General features: G+C 34.2%; 2 protein-coding genes across 2 annotated transcripts; one reads left to right on the top strand and one right to left on the bottom strand.

Moving 5' to 3' along the window:
• Nucleotides 1-10,828: 10,828 nt before the first annotated feature.
• On the top strand, nt 10,829-16,074 carry LOC141724786 (serine carboxypeptidase-like 34). Its single transcript, XM_074527053.1, has 10 exons — nt 10,829-11,215; nt 13,140-13,247; nt 13,808-13,903; nt 14,019-14,111; nt 14,382-14,470; nt 14,594-14,884; nt 14,979-15,115; nt 15,230-15,322; nt 15,441-15,546; nt 15,663-16,074. The coding sequence occupies exons 1-10, from the start codon at nt 10,939-10,941 to the stop codon at nt 15,810-15,812; spliced, it is 1,440 nt and encodes a 479-aa protein (XP_074383154.1). The 5' UTR covers nt 10,829-10,938; the 3' UTR covers nt 15,813-16,074.
• Nucleotides 16,075-16,211: 137 nt separating this feature from the next.
• On the bottom strand, nt 16,212-18,494 carry LOC141724785 (chaperone protein dnaJ C76, chloroplastic). The gene is made up of 4 exons (XM_074527052.1): nt 18,032-18,494; nt 17,335-17,591; nt 17,033-17,216; nt 16,212-16,960 (listed from the first exon to the last, which is right to left on the bottom strand). The coding sequence occupies exons 1-4, from the start codon at nt 18,383-18,385 to the stop codon at nt 16,313-16,315; spliced, it is 1,443 nt and encodes a 480-aa protein (XP_074383153.1). The 5' UTR covers nt 18,386-18,494; the 3' UTR covers nt 16,212-16,312.
• Between the last annotated feature and the right edge of the window lie 338 nt (nt 18,495-18,832).

An 18,832-nucleotide genomic window follows, 5' to 3' on the forward strand; every position in this document is an offset into this window, starting at 1 on the left:
ACAAAAAGGAAAGCTTGCCCCGAATTGGGAAGGGCCGTACAAAGTCAAGAGCGTTTAGGGTAGAGGAACCTACAAACTGGAAACTATGGATGGTTTTGAAGTCCCGAGAACCTGGCATGCACAAAACCTGAAGGTTTACTATGTGTAAGATAGTCGAAGTACGATTCTTGCTTGTCATTATGACAAGCAGGTTTAAAAGCACCTTGAAGCTTTGCTTGCGTAGGACTTTATATTCTATTAGAGTTTACATTGTCAAGTTATTATTGATTAGGGTCGAACCCATGCTATGTAAGGTTTTGGAAAACCAGACTTCGTATTAAAGAGTTTGAAATCATTTCAATCTAAGGATGCTTAAAGTTTAAGTGCATATTAAGTATTGTAAAAAAGAAAGAGGAAAATAAGGAAAACAGCATATCTAATATAGCCCCGAAGGGTAACAACTTCTGACAAACTAAATTCACATATTGTCTCGAAAAAAAGATATACAAAAAAAAACTTAGGCCTCGGAAGGCTGAGATTCTTCGGAACCACTATCCGAGGTCTCCTCGGACGTCTCAGTGGTCCCTTCAGAAGTCCCTGCAGAGGTTCCGTCAGAACTGCCTTCAGATGCTTTGGAGGATGCGGGAGACACTGGATTCTGAGGTGTAGCCCTTGGAGGCTCTTTGACCCTGATCTTCTTCGTAGCAGGCGCATGATCTTCTTCGGATGAAACCTCCTCCCCAGAACTGAACTCCAATTCTTTCCTCTTGTAGCCTGGGCTCCCTAAAGGGGCGTCTTTGATCATATCAGCTAGCTTGTTAGTAACACCCCCAAGCTTCGAAACTCGCACAGGGCAAGGGAAGGAGGACTGCTCTAGGACTTCCGGAAATTCATCTTGGATGGCCTCCACAGCAACATCCCAGCCCTCCTTATAGCTAACTGGGTGTAGGAGGGCATCGTGCTCCACCATCAAGTCCTTGAACTCCTGGGTGTCCATCCAGCCATCAAAGGCTTTATCCTTCTGCGCCTTCAGAATAACATTTTCGGCCCAGGCTGTTTCCAGGTCAGAAGTGGAAGAGGCCAGTTGAGCTTCAAGGGCCTCTATTCTCTGATTGGCCTCCTCCAACTTCTTGTTAGCATCTTCCAGGCCAACCTTCCAAGCCTTAGCTTGGTGAATTGCCCCTTGGAAATGGGTGTTAGCCTGCAAGAGAAGCAGCAAAAGTATGAGAAAAGAAACATGAAAAGGCAAGTATGAAGGGCATAGGTAAAGGACGTACCGTCGCCAAAGCCTGGGCTCCGAAAAGCTCATTCCCCTCTAAGTCCTGTTGAAGGACAAAATCTTGATAGTCCACCGGGGAGATGGAATGCTTAGACCATTCCTTGGACAGCGCCGTGCTGCCCACGATTGAATCCTTGCCCCGGATCCCCCAAGCAGGTTGAAAATAGGCCCCTGGCCTCTGCTTGGTGCGCAAAACTTGGCTGGGGCCTTCCTCGCTTGGCTCCGTTGCTTGGAGGAGGAACTCAGGGAAGCGGTCACCAAGGCGAGGGTTTTTAAAGACCTTTCCAGCCCTCTTCATCCTGGTTGTCTCGAGGTCCTTAGGCTTGGTAGCCTCCTCAATCTTCTCAGCCACTGCAACAAACGAAGTAAGTTGAAAAATCAATATAATAGAAAATGAAGGAAGTAAAAAGGACGTAAGGAAGGGAACTTACTTTTCTTATGGACGGGCGAGAGGCCGCGTTCTACCAGGACCGTCTCCCGGATAAGATCCCAAGAATGGGAAGTCCCATTGTCTTGCGTAAGGAGGTTGAAAGCTCTAGCCTCCTCCTCAGTCAAAGTTATATCATTTGGGCTCCCATCCACGGCCAGCCCAAAGGACGACCGAAACAGGGTGCCCCAATCTCCGCCTTCCCAAACAATGAACAAAAAATCTTTCTTCCACCCCAAGTTGTTGTCGGGGATGGACTTCCCATTCACAATATGGGGAATAGTGGGGCGCTGGTTTAGAGAAATCCAACCCGGACTTTTATCAGGGCTGTTTTTGAACTGGAAAATTTTCCTGAAAACGGCAACGGAAGTAGGGACCTCGTGCTTGGCACATTGTGACAGGTAGCACAGAATAAACCTCCAAGAATTGGGGGGAAGTTGGCAAGGGCTGATGCCCACATCAGCCAGTAACAAAGGAATGAATGGATGAAAAGGGAGTCTGATACCTGCCCTTAGAGTATCCCTATAGACGCATAGCGCGTCCTTTTTCCACTGGCAGGCCCTGTCGGCTGGACCTACAAGAACCAGCTTAAAAGGTTCTTTGATTTTGAAGCAGCTGCTCAACTTTTCCAGCTCCTTGGGATCCCGTAAAGCACTAATATGATCGTGCGCGTCCAGATGCGCATCAGACGGGTACTCGTCCCCTCGAGTGTTGATCATGTCGATTAAAGAAGTGTACCTCGATCGGATAGGGAACTCATTGGACTTTCTAGCCACGTTCATCTTGGCCAAGCGAGTCATTTTCTTGTCAGCCATCTGTAAAAAGGACACATACAGGATATCTTAAAAAGGGCACACAATAAAAAAAAAGAAGAGAAAGAAAAAGGAGGGATTTTACCTGAAGATGCGCTCCTAAAAAAAGGGCTTTGAGCTCCGACTTGCTGTTATTGCTTTGAGAATCTTAGCAGGAGGAGAAAGAAGAAAAACTTAGAAATGAGAAAGTGAGGAGTAGTAGCCTCTCCGCATTCCTTTATATAAGAGGAAAAGGGAAGTTGGAAGGACAAAAGCCCATTAAGGCCAAAGGCCCAAAGAAAAAGGCCCAGAAAAAGGAATATTCCAGAATATTCCTAGGAATTCTAGAGGATTCTAAATAGGGTATATTAAGCCCAGATCAATAAAGAGGCCCAGTAATATTTGGTAAAGCCCAATAAAAGGGGCCAGTAATATTTGGTAAAGCCCAATAAAAGGGGCCCAGTAATATTTGATAAAGCCCAATAAAAGGGGCCCATTAATATTTGAAAAAGCCCAATAAAGAATGCCAGACCCAAATCCAATTAGGATTTGGAAAATTCAATTATAGCCCTAAAAGATGTAAGGCCCAATGGAGAAGGCTAGAAAAAGACCAGAATCCAGGTCGAGATTCAGGTCGTGAATCCTGCCCGAAATCTTTCGAGCAGACACCCGAAAATAACGGGTAAAAAAGACCAGAATCCAGGTCGAAATCCAGGTCGTGAATCCTGCCCGAAATCTTTCGAGCAGACACCCGAAAATAGCTAGAATAACAGGACTGAATTGAGGTCGAAACTTCGACCAGGAACGAGGTCGAATAAACCAAGCATCTTTCAAGAATGTGGATTAAAAACCCAGGTCGAAGTTCGACTAGGATCCTGGTCGAATTCCAGGTCGTGGATCCTAGTCGAAATCCTTCGACCAGGAAGCAAGAGAATCAAAGAATTTTCGAACAGGATTCAGGTCGAAATGTCGATTAGAATCCTGGTCGAAATCCTAGTCGATAGGCTCAAGACCAGGAGCTAAAAAAAAGTGGGGGAGTTTTCGACCTAGATCCAGGTCGAAAGTTCGACTAGGATCCTGGTCGAATTCCAGGTCGTGGATCCTAGTCAAATTCCTTCGACCAGGATGGCAAGGCTGACCCCTATTTCGACTAGGATCCAGGTCGAAATTTCGACTAGGATCCTGGTCGAAAAAGGGCTGGAAATCTGAAAATTCAAGAAATTAAGGATAAATCCCAGAAAATTAGGGAAAAATCCAGAAAATTAGGGAAAAAACCAGAAAATTAAGGAAAATCCCAGAAAATTAGGGAAAAATCCAGAAAATTAGGGAAAAATCCAGGAAATTAAGGATAAATCCCAGAAAATTAGGGGAAAATCCAGAAAATTAGGGGAAAATCCCAGAAAATTAGGGAAAAATCCAGAAAATTAGGGAAAAATCCCGGAAATAAGGGAAAAATTCCTGGAAATTAAGATAATTCCTGAATAAAAGGAAAATTCATTGTAAATGTGTAGGTCGCTCCACACTTTATGCAAAAACGAAACCCTGTAAGGGAATGAATAGACTTAACTTCTGCGAAACCTAATCAATGTTTTCCAAAAATTGGGGGGCAAATGATAGGGATAAATAAATTATGATAGTATAATTAAATACTGCATTAATTGTACAAGGTGTGGACTGCTAGGCCCAATAAGAAGATGTATGACATTCAGACCAGAAAGGTTAACATGCTGATCAGGCCTGATGAACCAGATCAGGCCTGATGGAACAAAGAAGGCCCAAAAACCCTGATTATTAATTAATTTTGTAATTAATTAATAAGAGAAAAATCAGCTATTGAGAAGAGTCCCGATAAGGATATAAATCCTTACAGATTAGCCTCAAGGGGACCTAAAAGGATAAGGAATCAGTTTCCTACTATCTAGGACTCCAAAGTCCATTCTAATTATGAGACTTGCCTACCAAGTCTCCTATACCAAGTCCAATTCAAGGACTCCCAACATCTATATAAGGGGCCTCATCCCACAGATCAGAACTACGTTTTTTGGCTTGATTCTCTAATTCACAGCGATACGTAGGCATCTCGTAAAGGCAGAATTAAGCTACGAAACACGAGAGCAGCCATTAAAGGCCTTGAGCTCCCGAATCTTAGTAATAAATACAGCAAATAATAACCTTAGTATTTTATCCATAACAACCTGTTAGGTATAATATCTACGTGTCACCCTATTATACCTAACATGTAAAAAATGGAACACTCCAACGGGAAGACCTGTTAGGTATAATTTTAGATAACTAAAAACAAGCAGGCCAGATTTGTTGATTGTCCACCCATCATCTATAATACTCCACGTCATCTCTCGCCTGTATTAACCCTAATCTAACCTAAATTTTATTCTAAATTTTATTATTTATAATTTTTTATAACATGTTTAGGATTTAAATATATGATATTATAATATGAAAATGATGTATATATCTTCATAATTATTATTTATATAGATGTATAGATGTATTTTTATTTATAAAAAAAGTGTTATGTAATATTAAGTATGATAAATAATTTATTGTTAACTAAATTTATAAAAATTCTAATATATTAATATATGTTCTAGTCATATATTTTATTTTATATGTAAGTAATGTTCATAATAATTACTCATTTTTATTTTATAATGTTTACTTTAAAATATTGATATAAATATAAAAATGTTATAATATTATAAAAAATATCTTTTTATTAAATATATTATTTTATTTCCAATAATATAAAAAATATAAATAATTAAACTCCTTTTCAAAAAAAAAGAAATAATTAAACTTTTTTATTTATATATTTAAAATTAATAAAAAGAATAATATATATTATGAATATAGCTAATGGTTATAGGTAATGCCACTGGAGTAAAAATGCTTACAGGTTCAATAAAATTTTAGCTAACCATGTTTTAGCTAACAGTTTTAGATGTTACCCTTGGAGATGCTCTAACTTACAATTAATTTACTCAATTTAAAAGGATAAAAAATGCAAAACTAAAGTCAGAATGACTTGCAATCATAATATACCATAATGTAAAATTTATATTAGGGTTAATATTAAAGTTGATTTTAATACAAAATATTAGTTTTTGAAATTCAACGTATGTATGTATGGGAAAATGTTAGTTTTTTATTTACACTATTTGTTAACAAAGTAAGATTAAGTTATATGTATGTGTGTGTTAGTATGTAAATTATTGTATATTACATCTCTTAGTAAATTATGATGGTTTCAATTATTTATATGCTAAATATCTGATTTATGTACATGTATAATCATTATTAACATCTAGGGAGATAACTGATTACTTAAATAACATGCATTTATAATTATTCAAAAATTAAAATTATGTAAGAACTAAATTGCTATAATGTATATATGGTATTCACATTATCATTGACAAACAATCCATATCTATTTTTTACGCAACCGGGTATCAATCATGGTTGTAACATAAAAATGAATTATATATTTTTAAGACTTATCATTGATATTCATGATTTTTTTCAAGAATTCGAAAGAAAAATTCTATTTATATCGTTATTTAAACCGTTTTTAAGTTTCTTTTATTACGACTCTAATTTTTCTTCGTATAATAATTTGATAACATTTTATAATATTCTTCTAAAATTAAAAAATTTCATTTCGATAAAGTTTTATAAATATCAGTTGAACTGGTTAATTCCTTCAAATTATTGAACAATATATGTTTTTCCTTAAATAATATAAAATGCATTGAATCAAATGCTACAATATAATGTATATTTAACTTTTATTTGAATAATTCAAAATATTTCTACAATATTGTATTGAGCAATGAATATTGTTGATCAAGAATAACGTCCACTTTAGTATCAGGACCTGCTCTTAAAATTTCATGCTTAAAGGCCCCTCATGGGATTCATGTGTAAGGTCTTAATAATTTTTAATGGGATTGTTTGTTAAAATCCCAAGTACTCTTGGTGAGACTTATGTTTTGGAGTTTCTTAAAATTTTATGTTTTGGAACGATCTTTTTAAAATACCTTGATGTAGGGAATGAATTTTGCCTAGAATAATTATTTCAATGATGATTGACTTGATGAAAACATGCATGGGATATAGATACCCTCAATCACCTAATTCATATTATTTAATCCACCGGGGATTATGTATCCGATACCAAATCACAAAGAATCGATTATTAAAATTTTCATTCGCAATTGATTGACGTTTTATGATTATCAATAACTTAGAGTTCGGTAGTGAATGATAATGAGATTGAGCGGTTGATATGTACATCTCAAATAGTCATATTTCACCGGTCCCCAAATTTAAATTTTATTTAAAACGTGCAAGGAGGTAAAATGTGGACAAAATTATAAATCATGATTGAATGACAAACACATACAAGGATCATTTTTGACGGGGTTACGAATAGAGTGATATGACAAGTAATCATTTTTATTATTCTTTCGGACACGAGAAGGAACATTTACACTGTCGTGAGTCGTGACAGGGTTTAAAAGAGTTATGAAAATATCATCGTCGTACACAATTTGTAGAAATGCATATGAACCATGAGACCATTTAGAACAAGTTCAATAATGATGTTAAAATACATATAACTATTTTATAATTTAAAATTAAAAGTGATTTTTAATATTGAAATAGAAGATATGATTTAATGATATATGTAAAATATCATCAAATATATTTAAATACAATTATGTTCTAATTATATTTTTTTAAAGTATAAAATCATTTTTGTCTTTATTACTTTATCTATGTATTTTGACACTTATATGATTAGGTGGTTTATTATAATAATATATATATTTGAATTCATATTTAATATGAAATATAGCATTCGGTTGATATGTACATCTCAAGTAGTCATATTTCACCGGTCCCCAAATTTAAATTTTATTTAAAACGTGCAAGGAGGTAAAATTTGGGCAAAATAATAAATCATGATTGAATGACAAACACATACAAGGATCATTTTTTATGGGGTTACGGATGGAGTGCTATGACAAGTAATCATTTTTATTATTCTTTCGGACACGAGAAGGAACATTTACACCGTCGTGGGTCGTGACAGGGTTTGAAAGAGTTATGAAAATATCATCGTCGTACACAATTTGTAGAAATAAATATGAACCATGAGACCATTTAGAACAAGTTCAATAATGATGTTAAAATACATATAACTATTTTATAATTTAAAATTAAAAGTGATTTTTAATACTGAAATAGAACATATGATTTAATGATATATGTAAAATAGCATCAAATATATTTAAATAAAATTATATTCTAATTATATTTTTTTAAAGTATAAAATCATGTTTGTCTTTATTACTTAATCTATGTATTTTGACACTTATATGATTAGGTGGCTTATTATAATAATATCTATATTTGAATTCATATTTAATATGAAACTAGCATAATAACTCGTGCGAGGCACGGGTCATTTTCTAGAATTTTTTTATGCATCATACAATTATAATGTTTGTAGAGCAACTCCAACAATATCCGTATATAGGCTCTTAAGTCAAATTTTGAATAAGTAGAGGTAAAATTTCTCTCCGACAAGTTACATGTCCCCCTCTATAATGTAACATTAGGAGTTTCGAATGCTTCCTCACTTTTGGGAGTGAATATCTCCTCAACTATTATTATATTATATTTTTCTTACCTATTATTTTATATTTAATGAATGAATATAAACAGGGTCGTAAGTGTACGTTTAAAACGAAACGATTAAACTTAATCTGTAGAATGCAGTTAGTATGTTTACAAATAAAAGCTACAAATTAACATTTATGTTAAATAAAAAATCTTGAATTTTATTTAAATAAACTATATGTACTGCTCTATATTATTACTGAGTTAACTACTAACTTACAATTAACTTACTCAATTTAAAAGGATAAAAAATTCATAACTGAAGTCAGAATGACTTGCAATCATAATATACAATAATGTAAAATTTACATTATTGTTAATATTAAAGTTGATTTTAATGAAAAATATTAGTTTTTGAAATTTAAGGTATGTATGTATGGGAAAATGTTAGTTTTTTATTTACACTACTGTTAACAAAGTAAGATTAAGTTATATGTATGTGTGTGTTAATATGTAAATTATTGTATGTTACATCTCTTAGTAAATTATGATGGTTTCAATTATTTATATGCTAAATATCTGATTTATGTACATGTATAAGCATTATTAATATCTAGTGAGATAATTGATTATTTAAATAACATGCATTTATAATTATTCAAAAATTAAAATTATGTAAGAAATAAATTGCTATAATGTATATATGGTATTCACATTATCACTGACAAACAATCCATATCTATTTTTTACGCAACCGGGTATCGATCATGGTTGTAACATAAAAATGAATTATATATTTTTAAGACTTATCATTGATATTCATGATTTTTTTCAAGAATTCGAAAGAAAAATTGTATATATATCGTTATTTAAATCGATTTTAAGTTTATTTCATTACGACTCTAATATTTCTTCATATAATAATTTGATAACATTTTATACTATTCTTCTAAAATTAAAAAATTTCAGTTCGATAAAGTTTTATAAATATCAGTTGAACTGGTTAATTCCTTCAAATTATTGAACAATATATGTTTTTTTCCTCAAATAATATAAAATGCATTGAATCAAATGCTACAATATAGTATATATATAACTTTTATTTGAAGAATTCAAAATATTTGTACAATATTATATTGAGCAATGAATATTGTTGATCAAGAATAACGTCCACTGTTGCCTCGTCAAACCCTAAAAAAAACTCTTTCAGCCTCTCTTTTTCTCTAGCCGCCGTTCGGGGCTTCCATCGGTTTTCACCGGTGGAAAGCCCCAAATCAGTTATTTTTCTTGCTTTATTCGTGTTTTTCAATAATACTCCTCCCCGGGTAAGAATTTTTATCGTTCAAGATTGCATTTTTGTTTGATAAAATCTTTGTTGGGTGAGATTTGTTCCCAATTTATTTGGGTTTTGTTTATTCTCTCCTTATGAGAGCTTGGTGTGTTTTTTGGTGTGTTTTGGTGTGATTCGATGTCCAGGACGTTAGATCTGCCGGATTTTCAGAGGTTTGATTCAGTGATAAAGATTTATATGGGATTGCAATTACGATCGATAACTCAAACTGGTTTTGGTGAAGGCGATACATGTGTATATATCAATTTCAATAAATCGCTTAATTGTGTTTTCGTAAAGACTAAATTAATCAGCGATATGATATGTTTTATGTTTGTTCGACTCGATTGTTCTTGTAGATGCCGTATGGCTTTTCATTATTGAATTAGTTCTGATTTTTTTCAAAAAAAAAAAAAGAATAACGTCCACTTTAGTATCATTACGGAATCTGCTCTTAAAATTCCATGCTTAAAGGCCCCTCGTGGGATTCATGTGTAAGGTCTTAATGATTTTTCATGGGATTGTTTGTTAAAATCCCAAGTACTCCGAGATTTATGTTTAGGAGTTTTTTAGAGTTTTATGGTTGGGAACAATCTTTTTATTAATATAATTTATAATTTTATAATTGGTATCCTTAAAATCTAAACAACAAAGAGTAAATTATTTATAATTTCAAATATCCAATCATGCTCAGTCATATTTCTAAAATGATCACGTGTAACAAATTTAAATAAGTAGTATTTGGAAAAAATTTGATACAACTTTAGCCTTTTAGTAATTTTCTTATGAAACGGTTATAGGTGATATCCTCATTAATCACATTTTGTTATTAATTACGAATGATATCCATAGAATAATAAATAAAGAATTTCAATGTGAGAAATATCTATTGCAGAAACGGAGAATGCTAGAAGCTCAATCAAGGTGCAGTAAGTAAGTTAATTATTGTCAAAAAAACTATGATTCTCTAATCAAACAACAATTAATATATGATATTACGAAATCAAGGCACCAAATCAAATATGTTTGTAGTCTTTATACACACCGTATGATCATTCCCTCAGATCATATGTAGTACACACTGTATAAAGATTCGATGCTTGTAAATTTTAGTAATATGTATCTTTATTAACGGAAGAAGGCTTCAAACTTTTCACTTCTAAGCAATTGACCAACCAGATGATAGCTTATAAACTAACATTCCCTTTCTTAATTAAATATAATATCTTTTAATTAAAAAATACCCCTTTGTCAAATCTTTTCTTTCTACATTTCCTCTAAGCAACAAATCAACAATAAATATTTAATAAACGTCCTTGTTAGAATAAGAAGACTATTGATGTACATGCACATAATATAAATGTAAAGTGCATTATTATTGTAGAGACGATTGTTATCTGTCATTACTAAATCTATATATAGAGTTGTACACTACACAACATAAGAGGGCAGAAGGCTCTAGGAGCAAAACAGAGAATTTGCAATGGCTATCTCAAAGTTATTGTTTAGTTATATGCATCTTGTTCTGTTATTTGTGGTTGTTTCAGCAAGGCATCAACCAAGTGTGACAGGCCATGAAGCAAAAGCTCAACAACAAGCAGACCGGATTGGGAGGCTTCCGGGGCAGCCTGCTGTGAGTTTTAAGCAGTATTCGGGTTATGTTACTGTTAATGAAAGCCATGGAAGGGCACTGTTTTATTGGTTTTTTGAAGCTACCGAGTCTCCTGAAAACAAGCCTCTTCTTCTTTGGCTCAATGGAGGTACTTGCTATTTACTTTTTGTTCTTGATTATTTGTTTGTGCATGCTTCTCTCTTGGGTAATTGTAGTTGCTTATATATGATATGGAATCATCTGGCAATTTGGCAATTCTCTGTTGTTTATGTGTTCACCATCAGTTGTCTTTATGATTTTAAGATAATAAGTTCTTACACTTTTGTACAAGCTGAAATCATCTAGGCACTTGGTATGTGTCATCAAATCACAGTATTGGAAGATGAAATGTATATTCAGAGTACAATAGAAGAGTCATTATTTTCGGAAAAAACTTGATTTTTTCTTAGAAAGTCGAGGAAGAAGAGCGTTCGGGGGGAGGTGAGTAAGGTATGATACACATAGTCTTACCCTTACTCACGTGAATAGAGAGGCCCGTTTTAGGAGGAGTTAAGTAGCGCAATCTTACTCACGGAGAGAGGCCGTTTTCACGAGGGCGTGAGGAGGGTATGATGCAAACTTAGTCTGATACTTACTCGAATGAGTAAAGAGGCCATTTTTGAGGAAAAATTTTCTCGCATGTCTGATAAGAGAGTCGAACATATAACCAAACTCAGACTTCTTTTGCTATTTGCTCAATGATTTATACATAAAATCCCTCACTGCACACTGGTACTTTCAACTACCTCCATGAGCTTGGTATGATATTTAACCACGCAATTAAATAATAAAGTTGGGTCATTTTATTAGTGATGCAGATGTTACACTGTAGCACTATTATTGTGTAGGAACAGTTTTGCAATTTGTCATTTCTCAGATAATATATAGAATAGTGATGTATTTCTTACCAACCAACACATCTTGTCTAATTCAAATTGTTATATGGGCTTTACAGATTGTTACATTACATGAACTTTGTGATGTATTTCTAACCAACTAAATATCCTTTGCATGATAATTCTATAGTTTGCATGTGGATGTACTGGTGGTACTAGTTGTACCAATTGATACAATACATACATTTGATACAGAGATGGAACTATCCAAATTCCTGACAACAATTGCCTGTCATCATTCTACCAAATGAACCGTTTCTGTTGTTCTTGTTTGTTCCTGCACATCTTTTGGCAATAGATTTGTCCCACAAAAGTCTTTATTCTAAAAACTCCACTGCAAACTAAACAATATTATACTACTTGCACTATTAAGTAAGGGATCCGGTCTGCACCAAACGTATGCTACATCAAATTTGTGTTACGTGTAAAGTAAGGTTCCTAACTTCCCGGTGTGAATGGATGTGGGCCCATATATTTACAAAGACAGTGGTTTTTAACTGCGATATGGTATGATATAGAAATCCCGTGCCCCGTAATTAGATAATAATTAGAAAATTTGAGGATTTGAGGAACGTGACGATGAATGTCGATCTACTTCTCGCCTCCTCCAAGGGCAGGAGCTCTCTTAACAACTCTGCTTCCTCTCAAAAACAAGAACCTGATAGATATTAGTAATATTTACTATAACAAACTGTTCATTCAAAGACACCTTTACTATTTACATTTGGTTCCCCCGAAAACTCACATTGTTTGCAGGCTCGAGTTATTGCATCAGCTTTTAAGAATTTACAGTAGTGTCATTATCCATGAGTGGACTTCTTTGCAAACAACTACTACTATTAAAGTTTACAGAATCCACTCCCCTAAAATACAGTCAAATGCTAAAAAACAGGTCCCCTGCCCTTTAATTTTTCACAAAAAGAATATTAGAAAAGGTCCCCTCTTATCACATTGTGACCACTTTGCTTTACTACTACTAAAAATAAACCATTTCAAAGAAAATAGGGAACATCTAGCATGTACTCGTGCAAAAAGCAAATAAATGATTTGAAAGTGTCATCATATACATAAGAAATTAAGGAATATTGGACTAATAAAGTGTTCTAAAAGTGGTAAATGGCGATTTTCATTTTTCAGGGCCTGGATGTTCATCAATAGGGTATGGAGAAGCAGAAGAACTGGGTCCTTTTCTCACACAGAAAGGCCAACCAGAGCTTAGATTCAACAATCACTCATGGAATAAAGGTGGACTTACAATTTTACATATAATGTGCCACTTCTTTCTAGTTCCACATGCGTGCTGTTATATACTTATGTAACTAAGAAAATGGGGGCACTAATAACTTTCTTCACAAGTTGCTCTTAGTGGATTTTCTGCATATACACTTGTAAAAAGAGCCTAGTTTCAAGATGCAGCTAGTGATATGATTTTTGTAGATAAGAAGTAATGACAGGATAAAAAAAGATACCATCAAACATGAGGATATTGTCACATTCTGTATTAAATATGAATTAGAATAAATTTGCATAACAGTGTTCAAGAAATAGCATATAGTGTTAAACAAGTGGGATTTTGATGAACTCTCAGATCTTAATCTCCATAGTTTGAGGTGTTGGTAAAATTCACTATCTGAATGAATCTCATGCCTGACTGAAACAAACGTAGTCTTGCAGTGTTATGGTATTTTGGTATTGTGTTAATACTGCGAAGTAGTAAACACACTGCCATATTTGTTAAAATGCTTCCAATGCTTGACACTGCCATATTTGTTAAAATGCTTCCAATGCTTGATTACTCTTTGCAGCGGCAAATTTGTTGTTCCTGGAATCCCCTATTGGAGTTGGATTTTCTTACTCAAATACCAGCAGTGATCTCAACGATCTTGGCGATACAATTACAGGTGTGTGAGTCCCTACACACGAACATGACATATAGATTGAAGTTCTTGATGAAGGCTTAATTTAATCTGTGTCTTGTAATAATACACTCTTAACATTATGTTTCTACTTTATCAGCCAAGGACTCGTATATCTTTTTAGTAAACTGGTTCAAGAGGTTCCCACAATTCAAGTCCCATGAATTCTACATTGCTGGAGAGAGTTATGCAGGTATGTTTACAAATTCTACATTGTGGGACATTTCATTAAGAATCTAAGTTTAAGTTCAAGTACAGGATATGTATCTTACACCACAAACAATTTTAATTTTGAGAAATTAAAATACAAGTAATAGGATCATTTTGGCACAATGTATGTTCCTAATCAACTCCATGTGTGCAAGAGGAATTTATCAATTTTTATAGTAACATGTATTTGAATTCTTTCTTTCCTTCTGTCTTTCTTCCATTTATCTATCTTTCTTCTTTTGTTATCTTACAGGTCACTATGTTCCCCAACTTTCTGAAGTCATTTTTGATGAGAACAAACATGTCTCGAAGGAAGAATATATTAATTTCAAGGGATTTATGGTAATCACTTCTTTAATTAAAACTCTTTCCTTTGCTCATCATAATTCTTTTCCTAGCATATATGTTCAATGAAATGAATGCTATTGCAAGATTAACTTGATACTGTTAAAATATGTAATGTAGATCGGGAATGCATTGATGGACGATGAAACTGATCAAAAAGGAATGATAGATTATGCATGGGATCATGCTGTAATATCTGATCACCTTTTCGATGAACTTCAGCTTGAGTGCAACTTCAGTGAACGTAATTTAACAGATGCTTGTAACACTGCCCTCCAAAAATATTACGAAGTTTACAATATCATAGACATGTACAGCTTGTACGCACCTTCTTGCTATAAAAATTCAACCGGCAGTACTAGACAGTTTCGGATGATCCATGGCATTGCCCCTCATTTATTCTCCAAACATGTGAGATTTTCAAAATATATTCAAGAAAGATCATATTATAAAAAGGTAATAATTACTATTATACATTTATGTTATATTGAGCCATTTTTTGCAGGAAGGATGGCACAAGAAGCCAGCTGGTTATGACCCCTGCTTGTCAGGTTATACAGAAACGTATCTAAATCGAGCTGATGTGCAAAAGTCACTTCATGCTAATGTCACCAAGATACCTTATCCTTGGACTCACTGCAGGTACAACTTAACCTGCTTCAGTTCTGTTCATTTTATTGTAATCGGATAGAAAGAGCAATGGATTTGGATAATATCATTGGTATGATTCTCAGCATGACATGATATGTATTGCAGTGACAGTATATCATTTTGGAACGATGCGCCAGCTTCCGTGCTACCAGTTATCCGAAAGCTTGTGAATGGAGGCCTCCGCGTATGGGTATTTAGGTAAAACCAAAATACTAATAGCCCTATTAATGTTGATCAGCAAGATATTCAAGAATGTTTACAGTTGCCTGTCGGGTTTTTATTTGAATATTTCGGATCCCTAATGGTGTATTTTCAGTGGAGATACTGATGGAAGAATACCAGTAACAGCAACAAGGTTAACACTGAAGAAGTTAGGACTTAAGACTGTTAAAGATTGGACTCCTTGGTACAGCAGTCAACAAGTAATCAACCAATCTCAAGAAGTTCAACTTGCATCTTAATATTTTAATTATTATATGATTCATGATATTTACTGGAAATCGATTACCAAGAACTAATGGATTTGAAATGTATATAGGTTGGTGGATGGACAATAGAGTATGAAGGGCTGATGTTTGTTACAGTGAGAGGAGCTGGACATCAAGTTCCAACTTTTAAGCCCAAAGAAGGGCTTCAACTAGTCAGACACTTTTTGGCCAATAAAGAGTTGCCAATCACACCATTTTAAAACTTTTCTTTGTACTTACTAGAGAAAGTAAAAAAGGGCTTCAACAAACTAAATGTAATTTTGACATTTTATTAAAGAGTATAATATATATATATATATATCTTCCTCTGCAATCCTGTTTTCTTTATAATTGATCTCTCTTCAAGTTCTTTTTAGTTGATTTCACTTCAATGTTGAAATACTAAACAAACATTTTAAAGGCTACATAAACTGTGCACAGGAGTAGAAAAAAGAAAACAAGGTTTAATCAGTTCCTTTTGTTATAAATTTTATGTAGTGAGTTCTTTTCATCTTCTTGGCCAATTTTTTTCAGAACCCGTCTAGGTTCTATTCGAAAATGTAGAATAGAGAAGACGAGGTTTGATGTGTAATAACATATACTGGTATGCTGCAACAACATGCAGTGATGAAGGAATCTTATGTATATAAATGTGTATGTTTTATCTATACATTACCTACATGACTAAATATGCTCAAGGCACTTTCAGTGCATCAATACTCTACTTATCATTGCCTATTTTACTTTGAACAGCCTCTACTACTTTTGCTACATATAGGCCTATGAGATACCATGTAATACCTGTTAGAATCACCGGTAACCATGAGCTATTCACAAACTCCAACGCATAAGAACCATAGATATGATCTTCAAGTCCCCCAGCAGACCCTTCTCCAATCTGTGCTCGGACAATAACTGCTGCAACTATGGATAATCCCAGAGGAACGAAGTCTACAAAAGGGTTGTTTTGTTTCTTTGTTTGAGCGACATTTCTTCTGTTATTTTTCTTTTCTGATTTCCAAGAAGGGGTGAATTCTGAAGCTACTTTGTTTACCGTTGCTTCTGGGACCTGGATATTACTTAAAGGTACCCAATACTCGTCGTGTATTATGTTTTCTGATGCTACTTTTTGGGCAAGTTTTGGATTTTCTCGTGCTTGTTTTCTTGAAGCAGCCACTTCTCTAATCTTATCAAGTCTTGGTTCTGAGAGGCTTGATTCTGTGGATTTATCTGGAAGTAGCTTCAATTGTTGGCCAGAATTTGATGAAGAGGATCCTCTTGCAATAGGTGGCTGCCAGTATAACCAGTTTGAGATTGCTCTGATTGTTTGAATTGCCGATATCCTTGATTCCTTTTGAAGGTCTGAATCCTAAAAGTTCATTTATTTAAATGTAAGATCTGTCAGGAAGATTGTTGATACTTTTTCTAAAATCATGATTACCTTGGAATGTTTCGCAGAAGTTTTTTCCTTGTTTTCTTGAAATTTTTCCTGAAACTTTTCTACGTCAACAAATATATTTGAGACGCGCGCACCAGCAGTGTTGCCTGCACCGACTCTGACATTACCTCGTGGCTGCTTCGACATTAAAAATTCCAGGGCTGCCAGGTTTGATCTCTCAATTAGCCTATGGTTCACATATACAATTAAAAATTATATCAAATAAATCTATTAGTAGCATATTTTTCATTAGGATTTATTGCTGATCTTCTAGTAATCTACAAAAAAAATATTACGGTCCTTACGAGATGCAATCAACAGGGCATGCTCCAATAGCCTCTTGGATTTTGTCTTCAGGATCAGCCCATTGTCCAACAACTCTTGCTCTTCCATGAACAGATTCAATAGCAAAGGTTTTGTCGGCTAACAGGGCACATTTTAAGCAGCCAACACACTTTACTTCATCAACAAAAACAGCTCTTTCCTCACTTTCTGATCCAAACCATGAAGAGTATAAAGGCTTCCCTGTGTAGCCTCGTAATCCTTCAATCTTTGATTGTTCCTGCAATAATTTTCTGTTAGTATTGGACATGCAGGGGAAGCAACTATAAAATGAAAGAAATAACAGATTTACATGATAGTTTTACCAAGTTCTCTCCATTCCAAAAAGAAAACTGTGGACCTAACTGATCTATATATCTCGGATCAGATCCATTTAATTATAGCTTGAATACCTTTTACTCCATATTTTTAATTTTCAGAAGATGGTGTTTTGCGCAATAGTCAATTGTCGACTAGGTCATGGACTCAGAATTTACACGATTTGTATTTAATCTTGCGATTCTAACTCAAAATTTTAAAGTTGCATAATGAATAATAAAGCGTGGAGTATACTGAAACTTAAAACCATGAGTATATCAAAACTTAGAACAATAAATTTAGAAAAAATAAATAAATAAATTAGAACAATATAGTAAGTGGAAACTACTAACAACTACTAACCTTATCGTATAGGAAGCGAGTGTTTGGATCAGAGAGAAGAGCATAAGCTTCATTAAGAACAATAGCCATATCATGACCAGCTGCTCCAGCTATGTCAGGGTGGCAACGCTTTTGCAGTGTTCGATAAGCTAGTTTAATATCTGCTTGATCAGAAGAGCTATCTACTCCTAGAAGATCATAAAGATCAAAATCTGATATCGATGAACTAGACCTCGAAGCTGCTCTACACAAAAGACGATTATCGTGTGATTTTCGAGAAGTAGTCGAAGAAACAAACAGTTTTGGATTCGGATTAAGGTTGTTTATGATCGAAGGAGTTGGACTGCATAAAGAGATTCTTGCACAGCTCAACATTTTTGGTTCTTTTCCCCTTGTTTTTGAATGTAAAAGATAGAGGAGGGAGACAAGGGGAGAGCCTTATATTTTGATTATCTAGGAACTTTGAAGTAAGATATTTGTTTAGCTTGCTCAATATCTTGGACCTTGATGTTTACGTTTCTGTTTTCATATGCATGCTATAAAGAAAAGTAAGCTCTTTTTAGGTGGGAGATTTTTTTCTATATCATTTTGCAAATTATTTTCCTACTTTAATTTCTGTTATTGTTTTCCACACAAATTTGTACCATATTTTCACATTATCTCTTTACTTTTCAAATTTATGAATTGCATAAATCTGAATGGAATTTGTTTTTTCTCAAGGAGCAAGGGTGTTGTGCTTGATTTTTGTTTTTAGAGCTAAAAAGTGTGAAAAAAACCGAATTACCCTCGTGTTGATTTTTTCTCAAGGGCTGTTTGTGTGAT

The sequence above is a fragment of the Apium graveolens genome, chromosome 5 (assembly GCF_009905375.1).
Source record: "Apium graveolens cultivar Ventura chromosome 5, ASM990537v1, whole genome shotgun sequence".
NCBI lineage: Eukaryota > Viridiplantae > Streptophyta > Magnoliopsida > Apiales > Apiaceae > Apium > Apium graveolens.

Bases quoted from the DNA above. Each gene is read 5' to 3' on its own strand.
- LOC141724786 (XM_074527053.1), top strand. From the start codon at position 10,939: ATGGCTATCTCAAAGTTATTGTTTAGTTATATGCATCTTGTTCTGTTA. The intron at 11,216-13,139 runs GTACTTGCTATT...TTCATTTTTCAG, and splicing joins TCTTCTTTGGCTCAATGGAG to GGCCTGGATGTTCATCAATA. The intron at 13,904-14,018 runs GTGTGTGAGTCC...CTACTTTATCAG, and splicing joins TCTTGGCGATACAATTACAG to CCAAGGACTCGTATATCTTT.
- LOC141724785 (XM_074527052.1), bottom strand. From the start codon at position 18,385: ATGTTGAGCTGTGCAAGAATCTCTTTATGCAGTCCAACTCCTTCGATC. The intron at 17,592-18,031 runs GTTAGTAGTTGT...AAATTATTGCAG, and splicing joins CTCGCTTCCTATACGATAAG to GAACAATCAAAGATTGAAGG. The intron at 16,961-17,032 runs GTAATCATGATT...ATGAACTTTTAG, and splicing joins CTTCTGCGAAACATTCCAAG to GATTCAGACCTTCAAAAGGA.